The following is a 13,623-nucleotide window of genomic DNA, read 5'->3' on the forward strand; positions in this document are numbered from 1 at the left end:
CGAGGCAGGAGCACGCTGAGACCCCCGTTCTCACCACGCCCCAGCACAAACACGCCTTGTCCTGGACTCAGTGAGATGCCAGTGGGGGGAAGCCCCCCAAGAGCAAGGCTGGGAGCTGCCACCCTCCTCCTCCTCCTCCTCCTCCTCGGGGGTCACAGCCATCTCTGCTCTGGTGGGGAGCCCACAGCCCTGCACTCGCCCACGGCTCCAGCCGCTTTCTCAGGCATTCCAAAATTTGGCCGGAGTCTCCTTTTGCAGCACGCCCCCCTCCACGGCTGGACGCCTGCCTAATTGTGTATTTATTTATTTCTGCATTTTCCCAGCTCCCCGCACACACTGCCGCAGGGTGGAGGGGGGGGGGGGGGGAGCCAAGGCCGGCTCCTAACACGGACCCAAAAAAAAAAAAAAAAAAAAAAAAAAAAAAAAAAAAAAAAAAAAAAAAAAAAATTTAAAAAAAGAAAACTAAAAAAAAAAAGAGGGAGTGCAGCTCCCCACATTCCCCGGAGGGTGGGAGGAAGCCGGGAAGCGCAGGGCTGGCTGGGAAAGGGGTGGGAGCGGGGGCAGGAAGGGGGGACGCCAGCGGCATCGCCCACCCCCTTCGCTTTGTGCGCGCTTGGGGAAATTAAAAATAGCTGCGTCCAAAGAGTGGCTGCAAGCGCCACAAAGAGCGTGTTGAGCGGAGGCAGCTGCAAGCTATTTGCTGCCCCTGGTAATCAGCATCTCGGCTTGCAGAACCCCTCCGGCCCCCCCAGCCCCTTCCTCCCCTGCCAGAAGCTGCCGCTGCCTTTCTCCAACCCACATATGTCATGTCAACAATCAATGAATGCAGGATCTCTGCCGGGGAAAAAAAAAGGGGGAACGCGCTTTGATTTTTGGAGCAGCTTTGTTGCCTTGTTCCATTCATGTCCTCGTCCTCCTCTCTGAGCTGTCAACTGAGGGGTTTGCAGCACTGAATGCCACCAGTCAATGCCAGGATACCTCATGATGCTCAGTGGGAAGAGGGATGTGCCAGCTGCTGGGATGCTGCTGCTTCCAGGAGCAGGGAAAGGGATGCTGTTACCCAGCATCACCCAGGCTGCAGACCACAGCCTCCTTCAGGTCCTTCCTCACCAACCTGACAGTGGAAAGAATTAAACCCAACCCCATCCCCACCACATGGCTGCAGGCACCTCGTTTCACATCCCCTCCCCAGCACCAAGCAACACCAGGGCAAAGAAATTGTAGTTTTGTTGGTTCCTTGGGTGGTTTGGTCGTTCACACGTGCACTGGCACGGCCACCCAGAGACTGGGGGATGCTTGGGAGCCCAGCACTGCCCTGGCTTGGAAAGAGTTGGGATCAGGCACCCACCCCTGCCCCTTCCTCTGCTGCCTGGGGGGACCAGGGGGCCCATGCCAGGGTAACTGCTCAGCCTCAGCTGTGCCATTTCACTGCCAGCCCTGACATCTTCCCTCCTAAATGCCATCAGAGCTTGATTCCCACATTAACCTTTTCCAGCAGATTCAATTTTTCCTTCACCAAGAGCCTGCAGCCAGGCTGGAAGCCACAGGTCCAGGAGTCACAAAGGAACTCCAGCTGCTGCAAGTGCCTGTTTCACTCTGCCCCCCAGAAACAAGAGAAATGCAATCTAAACTCCAGCTCACTTCCCTTGCTGCTCTGGCACACGTCTTCTACAGAAAAGTCTTTGCTAGGTCCCGAGGGACGAGGAGTGGGGAAAAAGCAGAAGGATGGAGCCACTTGAACCTGTCCTTGCTGCTCAGCCTAAGAGCAATTCCAGCTTTGTGGCTCGCCCTGCAGAAGACAATAGGAGCTGTGTTGTTTCCAGGAAGGAAGCACCTGGGCCAGGTCATCAAAGCAGCAGCTTGTGTTAGGAGGTCGCTGGCTGCATCCAGCTTTCAACTCCACTTTCATCCTCTTTCTGCCTGTTAACTCCCAAACCTCCCACCACGGATTGTTTCACACCGGGGCCTCTCCTGAGAGGGTCCTGCAGCCATGGAATGTCCTTCTTGGGGGGCTTGGATGTGGACAACAGTGATCTCCAAAGCTCACAATAAACCCAGGCACTTTTGGGGCCCTGATGATGTCCCTGGCCATTGTCAGTTACCAGGACTTGTGATGGAGCCATCCCTGGAGGAGAGCTTCCTGCTCCCTCAGCCCCCTCCCAAATTCTCCTTCTGTAGCTCAGCAGTTTTACCTTCCCAAACTAAAAGACACAAACCAAAAGAGGGTTTAGCAAATGTAGGGAACCATTCCTGGAGGAGCCCACGGGTGTCCTGACAGCAGAACCCACCTCCTGCAGCAACTGGGGCCAGACACTTGGAGCAGAGAGAAATGGGAAGACAAGAACACCCCAAAGCCACCCTTATGGGATCCCCACACCCAACCCCAGTAATGACACTTGCATCAGCATCAAGACAGACATTAATATACAACCACAAATGAAGATCCTCTCACCCCCTTCGAGGTTGCTTGGTCCTGACTTCAGCAATGCCCTGGGGAATGAGTTCCCAGGGCTCCCTGTAGGTTCATGGATTTTTTTCCCCCAAATCGGTATTGAAAATTAAACACAACAAAATTCCTCAAAGATCTCTGAGCTCTGTTCAGTCACCAGCACTTGTGCTCTCTCTGCAGCTCCCCTAGAGCAGTCACAAGCATGTCCCCTCTCCCTGGTGTCCCTTTCCTGCCCAGCTTCCCCAAAGGAGAAAGGATTTCTGTTTCCCAATTTTCCCATCATTTCCTTATTGCTACTGCATCATCTATGACATACACACCAAATATCCCACATAAAACCTCACAGATCATCATCCACCCTGACTTGACAACATCCAGGAAAAAAACTGGGATGGGGGGTCCCTGTCACTGTCTGAGCCTCACACAGTCACTCCCACCCAGCCTTTCTGTCTCTGCTTACTTTAAATTTCAAACATACTTTGATTCAAGCCAAAAGCTTTTTTATGCTAAACAGAAACTGAAAGTCTTGATCTGGCAAACAGAGGCACTGGCAAAATTGTGTCCATTGGGGGAAACCACTGGGGATGAGGGGAATGGGGTTTGTAAAGCCTGGTGCTCCCACGGAGGAGGGGGCAGGGAGAGCTTGGAAACACTTAAATGGCAAAATGTGTGGAAAAAGTAAGGACAGAGAGGCCAGGATGTTTAAGGTTTGTTTTTAATCCCTGCCAATGAATTTCAATTCTGTGCCAAAACTGAAGTAAACTGCTTTGATCTAAAAAGGAGGGGGAAAACACACACACGGGCTCTTGGCTTCCTAAAACAATACAGATGACAAAGGAGGTAACTACAATGAAAACCAACACAGCACAGCTCTGCTGACAGTGACATTTCAAAATGCCCCTTTCCTCCAAATAAAGAGGTGTTTGGAGGGGGGTGAATTAGGAAACAATAATCACACAGGTCTGTGGATCACAGCATCAGCAAGCATGCATCCCTTCCTCTGATCCCCCTCCAGCTGCCACCAATGCTTACAACACTCTCCTTTTTTACCCATTTATCAGTTCCTTAGGTTTCTGTGGCCAGGAATGGGGCCAAGCAGGTCTCCAGATGTGACCCCACAGCCCTGCTGTGTAGTGCCAGACCTCCCACCTCTGAGCTGGCCTCTCTTCTCCTATTTATACACCCAGCCCAGGGGTCCCTCTGCTCCCTAACCATTCCCAGATGCCAGGCTGGCCTCGTTCTCCAGCTCACCCCAGTCCCATCAGCTCCCAGCTCCCTGCTGACCTCCCTCCCTGCCATCACAGGCTGGAGCAGAGATGTCTGCTCCATTGTTCTGAGGTTAATGACATTATGATCCATCTGAGTTCCTGATGTAGGAGCAGGACCACCCTGCTGTGAGTTTGGGAAGGGTCTGCAACACCACCATGGAGGACACAACCATCCAACCCCAGCAAACTCTGGTATTGAGGTGGCTGACTACTGATTCAAGCATCCTTCTAGATCCCTTCCCAATTTCACAAAGCAATTTGACTCCAGCAAGTAACAGGTAGAGATAGAGCTCACACATTTCATCAAGCTGGGAAGTGCCAGACAGACTGAGGTCAGCTTGTTGCAAAATGGGTATTTCATGCACAGGAATGCTCCTCCTGAATCACTGCAGGGAAACTAAAAGAGCCCAATCAGAAGATGCCCTCACCTTGCCTCTCATCCACAGCACCAGTGAGTTTGAGATGCTCCCAGACAAGCCTCAATTTTGTCCTGTTTTCAAACTAACATATGCACAAAGCAAAAAGGCTCTAAATTAATAGTCTTAGCTACCAAAAGGCAGCCTGATGTGACACGAGAATATCCCCAGGGAGGATGCAAAATGCCAACCTAGTATAAATCCCAGCTCAAGAGAAGCAGCATGGGGGTAAACTGAGGCACAGACACAAGGCCTGGCTTGGATATGCAGTGATTCATTAAGAAGCTGGCCTGGAGATCCAGACCCACTCCTCTGACCTGCCCCAGGCACGGGGCTGGATCCATCCCCAGGCAGAGGCTGAGGCCCCAGGCCCACCTGCAGGCCCAGGGAGGGACATGGCAGAGCTCTCCATCCCCACAAACCCCTCCTGCCTTTCCATTCCCACGCAGGCTGGCTCTATTTATAGAGACCTCGGCTGCTAATTATAGATCACAGCAATCAAAACAAAGGCAGGCAAAAGCTCTGCACTTGCCACTCGCTGGCTCTGGCCCCTGAGCCCTGCACTATTCTTGTGGCAGCTCCCAAATCCCAACCAGAACCTCCCAGAGCGCCGCAGTGCCGGGCTGCTCTCCCACGGCAGTGGCTGCACTGGAGACCACAGGCTGCTCTACCAGGAGAACTGAAACTTGTCCTTGGACACTCACAACACAGCAGCTCAACCCCAAGCCTGTCCTTTCCTGCTTTCCCTCAGTAAGAGTGGCTTTGTCATCTTCCAGCTGCTGCAGAGAAGCACCAGCCCTGACATCATCAGTCCCAGCATTAATGTTTATCAAACAGTAGGAGCGAGCCACCATCGGGGTGCAACTGTGGATGTTCAGGATGGGAAGGCATCCCCAAGTGATCACACACCCTCCACGTCCACCCACAGCTGAGAGGCAGGAATTTCTGCACGTCTGAGCAGGCTCAGCTTAGGCAGGGCTCAGCAGAGCTGGGAACAGCTGCTGGCATGGTCCCTGCAGAGGGGAAGGGGCTGGGATCTCCTGGGCATTCCCAGTGGCCAGGCTGGATCTGGGTGCCACCAACTGCACCCAGCCTGAAAGGGAGACCCCAGGGAGAGAGTCTGGCAGCGCAGTCTGGTCTGAGGGGGTGAAGGTCCAGAGCCTGTGCAAATTCTCCCCAATGCAGCCATCATGCAGAACTCATTTTGTTTTCATTTTCAGACTGGAACTATGGCAGAGCAAGGACAGACAGAATGACTGACACAGAGAAAGAAGGTGGCCAAGCAGGAGCACAGACTCAGGATCAGCTCTGGGATATCCCTGGGCAGGTCTCAGGAGAGAACAGGACAAGCAGGACAGCTGGGGCTGCTTGTCCCACCTTCCATGCCCAAATGCTCCAATCCAACACCAAACTTTACCCATCCCTTGGCAAAAGGCTCCCTGTGCCCAGTGCTGCCCCATTCCACAGTCTCTGAGTACCACAGCACCAACATCTCTGGGGACTCCCTGAGGTCTCCTCAACCTGGGCTTGTGCTTTGAGCTGCCCCTCCACACCCCACTGCTCTCCAACCTGCTGGGAGCCAGGAGCAGAACCTCCCTGGCCAGGCACAGGAACGTCTCCACCAGCATCACCAGCCCAGGACTCCCCTCCCAGGCTCACTCCTTCCTCCAATTCCACTTTTAATAAGAGCAGAAATTGCCAAACCCACAAAATTAACGTCTGAAAGGTTCAAGCAGAGCCATTCAATCCCAGCCTGCCACTGCCTGGGAGGTCTCCTGCTGCATCAGACTCTCCTGGGATCCATCACACCACAAGTGGCCATGGGGCAGCGAGTCCAGGAGCCAGCACAGGGCTGTCACACTGCCCAGGACACCATCCCATGCTGCACATGTGTACCTTCCCTTTTTTGTCTGTATTTTTCCACTTTCTCCCTTCTCGAGGGGAAAAAGCCCAGCAGGTGCCTGGAGAACTGCAGGATGCTCCTGCTGTCCTCTGGGTGCTCTCTGGCCCCTGTGGCACAGGGCTGGGGCACTGCCTGTCTGCTTCTGCCCAGATGTGGCAGAACCTGGGGGAGCTCAACCTCCTCAGGATGCAGAACAGCAAAAAAATATTCCAGATTGTGTTTCCCAGCATTTCTGCACCTCTACCCTCAGACTGGGCAATCTCCCTGCTCCACCCAGACACAAAGCACCCTCCTGTCAATGTAGGACAGGAAAAAGCAGCCCAGTGCAGAGCCAGGTTGCTGACACTGAAAATGTATTAAAGCCTCCACTGCTCCTACCAAAGACATTTAAATTATTTAGGGCACTTGGACCAACCCCAAGTAAAAATACAAACAAACACAGCATGAAATCTGAGCCACACTCGCCGAGCCTCCTCATTCCACGGTGCCCTCACAGGAGGTGCTGGAGGAGGACCAAGGCACACTGACCTCGCAGGGAGCCTCCCCACCACAGACACAGGTCCCCATGTGTCCCTGTCCCACAGGTGTGCTCTCTCCAGCTGGCTTCCTGAGCCTCCTGCCCAGGCAGATCCCAGCACATGGGTGCCCACTGTGCCAGCCTGTTCAGCCTTGGGGACCCTCCCGTGAGCTTCCTGTAGCCAGCAGGATAGAGCAGCAGTCCTGGGTGCTCCTGGGACTGACCTACTGGGCTGTTCAGCCCCACTCTGCAGCTCCCAGTGAATGGGTTTGCCTTCCTTTGATCCCCTTTTACTGCTGGGAGCAGGGCTGGTGACAAGCTGCAGCTCCAGGGCGGGTGGGCAGGGGGAAGGCGTTCCAGCTGACCTACTTTCCACGGGCATCGCTAGGCAGGGCCTCCTTCTCAGACACTGCCAAGGTGATTCACCACAACCAAAACCCAGCTGGCACCGGGAAACTGGGCAAAAAGGAGGGGGAACAACCTTGGGGACCCCCCTCCAGCACTTCCTGTCATTGTGGGATCTGTCAGTAACTGCGGAATCCCGTGCCAGGAGGGACTCACGTGCCTCCGAAACACCCACCCGTCCTCTGCAGAGTGACCACTGAGCTCCCACACAAACCCAGCCTGGCACAGAGTCAAACCCAGCGAGCACAACTCTCCTCCAGCTTGGCAGAGCACTCCAAGGGCAGCAGATAACCCAGCTGATCCCCAGAACCTGGACAGAGCCAGGCAGCACTCACCATCTCGTCGAGGGCATAGCGCAGCAGCCCATGCTCGTAGAGGATGAAGAACCGACGCTGCCATTTCTGCAAGAGAAGACATGAGGTGGGTCATGGCAGTGCCCACCAGCCCCTGGGCCTTGCTGGGAGCACTGGAGCTGCACATCAGCTGGCAGGGCTCTGCCAAAGGTCTGTGTGCATCAGCCCACATTGCCCAATGCTCACTGCCTTGAGCTCTAGCAGCCTCGGGACTTTGACCATTCCCTGGGGAGCCTGTTCAGAGCCTGATCACCCTCTGGGGGAAGAACCTTTTCCTAATATCCAAACTAAACCTCTCATAACTCAGGTTCATGCCACAAATACTGGGGACACCAGAAGGATCCCCAAACTAAATGTTCTGAGCCCTCAGCTTCATCCTGCACCATCTATTCCAGCATCCAGTGCTGGAGAGTGACAGGGTGTCATGTCACATGTCCCCCAGCAGCACATGAGCTCAGTTTGGATGGTGGCTGCACTCCTGGCATGGCTCTGCCCAGGCAATCCTGGCACCACGCTGGCACTGCTGCCTCTGCAGCTGCACAGTAAATCAGATTGGAGAACTGATCTGGCTGGAAAACTGCCTTTTTTTTTTTTTCATGTGTGCCAGGTTGTTTTCGGCCAAGAGCAAAAACTGGTTGAGCAGGCTGAAATAAAAAAGTCCTGGATTCATAGCCCCAGTGCAGCAATTCTTATCTCACTTTTCTCAGCCCTTCAGGCAAAGTCCAGGGTGCTCAGGGACAAGCAGAACTAGGGAGGACCTTGTGGACCTCCACAAGCCCCAGCTTAGCAGGCAGCCTGGGTTCTGGGGAGAGCCAGGTCCCATGTCCCCTTTATGTCAGGCCAGCAAGCCTATGACAAGCTGTGACTCCAAATAATGACCCATATACCCCAGGCTGAACTCAGAACCCAATTCTTGTTCATTCAGGAGCCATTTTTTTATTACAAACAGCTCCCAGAACATTTTGGCTGCGTGACAGAGGGTTCACGGACCATTGCCATCCCTTGCACGCACAAGACAGCCCCATCCTGGCAGCTCAGCAGCAAGCTCCCTGCAAGAAAAGCAGGACAGGCTGGAAGTCCTTGTCACAAGCCAGCAGTGAAAGGACCTCAGCCTCACTACATCCTTCTGAGCCTCACACCCCCCAGGACAGGAAAGTGGGGGATGCTCCAACCCCACAGGATGCTGCTGTTTCTGCCAGGCATGAGAAAACCCCTTTGGGAAGGAGCTGAGTGTGTCCTGCTCTGTCTGCAGGTGCCTGCTGCCAGCACTTGGCTTCAGAGCTCTGCAGGTTAGAGCAAATGGGAACCACCACTCAGCCCCTTCCTTGCTGCAGGACCTGCCTGACATCGGCATATCCACACTAGGGGATGGGATGCAGCCTCCCTCTAAAGCTCTGGGCATGCTCACAATGAGCTGCAGAAAATAAAGTAGTTGTTTCCAAGCCCCAAAGGAAAACTAGGTGCTTTTCTGATGGCCACAGCACAGCTCAGAGTCACACAGCCCACACCCCACTGGCCTGAGCGCCTTCCTGGCAGCATGGCATGTGTCAGACAAACCAGAGCAACATCAAAACATCAAAAAGCAAAAGCAACAAGCAATAAAACTGCACAGACTGAGCCTGACCCGCACCTGCAGTGCCCCAGGCTGCTGCCCAGCACAGGAGACCTTGCATCCCAGAGAAGGCATTCCAGCCTTGCTGCCAGAAACATCTCCCAGCTTCCTGGTTTGCACAAGAGAATGGGAGCATGGAGGTGCCTTCAGCACTCCCAGGGTCACAGCCACCCTCATGGGCAGGGACATGCCCTCCTGCCACCCCCACCAACGTCATGGGCAGGGGATGTCTCAGCTTCACTTACCCGGGAGCGATGGACGGGGTTGTCAAAGTCCGTTCCTTCCGGGGCCAGCAGCAGCCAGCCACCATAAATGGGTTTGGCCTGCAAAGAAACAGCACAGGAACACTCACTCACAGCGGAAAACGGCTCAACACAGATCAGCACCACAGGGAATCGATGGTCAGGGACACGGGAAACTGCAGCAGCCCCAGCACAAAGGCAGCTGTGTGAGCTCAGCCTCCTGCACGCAGGCAAACTCAGCCTTCCCAGCGCAGGGAACGTGGTGTCTGATGGCAACCCGTGGTGTGACACACACTGTGTGCCAATGGGACTGAGACGAGGACTCGGGAGGAGGCAAAACCCCAGGCACAAACTCCAAACACAGCTGCTCCTGCATGGCACCGTGCCCGGAGCACCAAGCTCCCGGGTGCTGCCGAGCGGCACAGCCCATCCCCAGCGCGGCTCTTCCCGTCGCCATCGGCAGCGTGCCTCTACTCCAAAGCACAAACACACTCCAAAGGAGAGCTCGATGTTTTCCGTTCGTTAATTAAGAGAGGAAAAACTACCCAGTGCTGGCAGTTCTCCAGCTCCCAGCCGCTTCCCGTGCTGTGCACATCCAACTCCTGCTTCCCTGCAGGGCAGCCCCTGCCAGCCCGCTCCCCCCAGCGAGCACACAGGAAGGTCAGAGCCAGGAGGAGGGAAAACAGCTCATTCAGCCAGCCGGGAAGAGAAAGGGAAAGAATACTCGGAAAGAACCTTGCAGCACTGCCGTATGTCAGTGGAAAATAAAATATCCAGGCTCTTTCCATCGATGGCTTGGATGCAGAAGTGGCCAGGGTGAAGCTGACCCACGCCATGGCAGGCGGTGGGATGGGGATGGGCACCGGGCATGTCCTCCCACGCAAACTCCTGCGGGCACCGCTCCCGCTGCCTTGTCAAGCTGTAAACGATGAGCCAACACCTGGCAAGGGCTGGGGCCAAATCCTGCTGCAAGAGTAGCAAGACATTGCCACACCAGCAAGGCGGCTCCACAGATACCAAGAGAGACCAGGAGGGTGGAAATCCAGAGCAGAGCCAGCTTCAGGAGACCCTGGGTCTGGGAACACTGCTTTCCACCATGGAACATCCACGCACGTCCATCCTGGCCCAGCCAAAAAGTCACAAGGACACACACACTCCCAGCTCTTCTCTAACTGATTCAATTAATCTTGTTGCTTTCATTCTTTTCTGTTCCTTAAAGTTTAAAGTTTAAAGTTTAAAACTGTTTCCAATTCAGTACCTCCCCTAGATTCCTCCTGCCAGTTTGTGTGGTTTTGTAATGTTAAAAAAAAGTTTCCCCTCTGGAAAAATCCCTGCAAACAATAGAAGAAACTGCCTATGCACCAGAAACTGTCAAATGCATGAAGCACTGAGTAAGCAAACTGGAAACACGCCGGAGGAGACCTTTTACTGTTTATAAAGTGAAAAGAAATAACAAAATCTCTTATCCCCTCCACAATATGACATACCAGCTCGAGGTGTTGCTCTCCCAGCAGCTGGGTAAACATGATTTGAGAAGACCTTCCTTCCTTTCCCCTTTAAATGAGATTCAAACCAATGAAAACAAAGCGCTTGGATTGGGATCCAATTCGGGGGCGTTATGGGGGCCCAGGGCACCCCTACACCTGTTCCCATGACCCCACTGGGGGCACAGAAAGGCACCTGTGTGCACCACCACCCTCCCTGGGTTTGGCAAAGGGCCTGGAGCCTCCCGTCACCCCTGCCCAGCTCACCTGGATGCCAGTGCCCTGCTCGCCCATGGCCCCCATGCCACCTCCAGCCGCTCGGCACCACTCCATGCCCAGCTCCGTGCCCAGCTCCGTGCCCAGCTCCATGCCCAGCTCCATGCCCAGCTCCGTGCCGCCCACGCCGGCAGCGCCCCGCAGGTGAGCCAGGCTCTGCCACTCCCCCGGCACACCCCGCCCCGCGCCCCCACCCAGAGCCGCCCGTGACGCATCCGTGCCCACGCCATGGGAAGGCTCCAGAGGGAGCGGGGGATCCCAACACTCCCTGCCTTGCTGGGATGTGGCCACGGCCACCCGTGTGGCCTGGGAAGAGCCAGACATCCCAAATGTCTCTTGTGTTTTATAGGGGAAAAGCAGAATTGCAAATCGCTACTGATGACCCGTCAGAGACCCTTCAATGGGTCACTGTGACAAGAAATGGGGTCCCCGAATTCCTGGGAGAGAACTTGGGGTGAGTGCTGAGCAGCTGGGGCTTGCGAAGATCTTAGGAGTGGTCTCCACCATGCAGGAACAAGAGGATGACAGTGACAACAGCACTTGATGTCCCCAACGCTTGGCATCATGACACCAGGGCACACCCTGGCAATGCTCCGGACAGGGCTCAGCTCTCCTCCATCCCCCAGTTCTCCCCTCTATGCCCCAGCGCAGCTCCCAGCCAAGACCAAGCGCTCAACCCAGCAAAGCCCCATGAGAAAAACTCTCCCTGACACAAGCCACAGCACTGCAGCCACCCCAGCCACTCTGAGCTCCCCACAGCATCCAGCCTGTGTGACAAGCAGCAGGCATGTCCCAGTGACACACCAGGGACAAAATAACTGTGAAACCAACAGGGGACATCATCACCAGGGCCAGCAGCAAGCAGCCCTAACCCAGTATTACAGGCATGAAGTCCTGCCCTACCTCAGCCTGGCTCACACCCCCCAGCAGACATTAATTTGCCTTCAGCCATTCCAATTTTAGCTCAAACTGTCTGTAAATAAACACCAAGCACCTGAAATATACACCCTTAACACAGAGCACGGTCATTTCTGTACCAGCATCATAAAAAAACCACCAGTGGGCTACACTTATTTTGGCAGGAGCATCCAATTCCAGATATTGAAACCAAAATAGCTGAAAGGTATGAATTAGAGCCAGGCAGCGTGGGCAGCCTGGTTCCACCCATCAACAAATGAACACGCAGCAGTGCTTTTTAAAGCCAAACCAAAACAAGCTCCTGCTAAAACCAAGCAATGCCCAGAGAGATACAAGCCTAAATGAAAGGGATATGAATTAGCACACGAAGTGTCTGAAATAAGCTCATCACACCTGCATTGGAATGGCCGTGCTGAAGCAAGGTTTAAAATAAACCCGATGTGGGAGGCAGGTCCTGGAAGGTGCTGGAGCACCAGGATGGAGCTGGAATCACACGTCCTTTCCACTGGCTTGGCTTCCTCTGAAAAGCTCCTCAAGAGGAAGAAAATGCAACAACCAGCACTGAGCAAGACCTGCGAGCAAAAATTCCTTCTTCCAAGGAGATTTGTCCAACTTCACATTTAGGGATGGTGTTAGAAACAACCCCAGGGTTCCCAGGATGCCTTTGACCACGCAGGGCCCTGCTTGCCTCCTGGCAGCTCCGGTGATATCCAAAGGGCAGCTCCACGTAGTTTCTCCACAGGTAGCAGCCACACAGGGTGCTCAGGCACTGGGTGGGTGGCTTTGCTTTTCTCCAGAAGGTACCTGGCCGGAGGGTGAGCCACAAAATGCTGTGGGAGAGCAGAGTGGAGAGCGGATGGAGCTGGGGTGGGGTGACGCTCACCCCACCATCAGGTGAGAGGTGTGGCCCATTTGCAGCCCCACAGTGCCCAGTTCCATCCCTGGGACTGCTGGAGGCTGACTCAGGCAGAAACGTCCCCGCGTCACCGCTCCGCTTCCTGTCACACCTCTGGGAGTGCCCAGGTATCGGATCCCACCTTTGATCTGGCACTGGAGCTGGGCTGTGGGGCACACCAGCACCTCACCTGCCTCTCAGGTCGCTGTTCCAGCCACTGCTTCCATCCCCTCGGCCCACAGCCCTACAGTGCATCCAGGGGGAGGACGCTGCCTCCAGCCCAGTGCCGGCAGCACGGCGGGTGGGAGGAAGCGGAGAAGGAAGCGGCCCCAGCTGGGTTTACACAAAGCTGTCAGGCTGCTGTGCTGATGCTGCCCAGGCATGGACAAACCACCCCAACCAGCTCCACCAGCACTGGGAACACAATTCCCAGCAGATGGGGAACTGGGCTTGAAGGACGTGCAGAGCCACTCATCACTTCCCAAAGCCCAGGCTGATACGAGAACCCCTGCACAGCCCCAGGGCCACAGGGCACCCGCTTCCAGAGGGCAGGATGGGTCACAGGAGCGTGGCAGCCCATGGAGCACCAAGTCACAGGGCTGGAGGTGGGCTGTGACACCAAGCAGCTGCCTGTCGGACAGGCTTTCACACCTCCTGTGTTTTTGATGGTACCTTCAGCTCTTCCCTCCCCACACAAACCAGCCAGGCATGACAGGACCCAGCAAAGCCACACAGCACCAGCCTCACAGTGCTGCAGGAGTTCACTGCACAGGGTGGAACAGGAGAGCTGTACCAACACCCACATCCCCTCTTAGGGCACAGACTCAACCCCATGGCAGAGCAGCCCCATCCCTGCTGGGGTGCTGCACACCTGGGTGGGCTGGG

At 55.0% G+C, this 13,623-nt stretch overlaps 1 protein-coding gene across 7 annotated transcripts in view; it reads right to left on the minus strand.

Annotated features, from left to right (window-relative positions):
• Positions 1-13,623, minus strand: part of MPRIP (myosin phosphatase Rho interacting protein) — a 73,147-nt gene that overhangs the window by 52,618 nt on the left and 6,906 nt on the right. For all 7 annotated transcript variants that reach the window (XM_071443863.1, XM_071443868.1, XM_071443869.1 and 4 more), the window contains exons 2-3: positions 9,169-9,246; positions 7,294-7,359 (exon numbers count right to left, since the gene is read on the minus strand). In XM_071443863.1, coding sequence (XP_071299964.1) covers positions 7,294-7,359; positions 9,169-9,246 — 144 coding nt within the window. The remainder of the gene's footprint in view (positions 1-7,293; positions 7,360-9,168; positions 9,247-13,623) is intronic.

This window comes from Agelaius tricolor, unplaced genomic scaffold, assembly GCF_023055355.1.
Source record: "Agelaius tricolor isolate 1412-34295 unplaced genomic scaffold, bAgeTri1.0.p SCAF_19, whole genome shotgun sequence".
In the NCBI taxonomy this organism is placed as follows: domain Eukaryota; kingdom Metazoa; phylum Chordata; class Aves; order Passeriformes; family Icteridae; genus Agelaius; species Agelaius tricolor.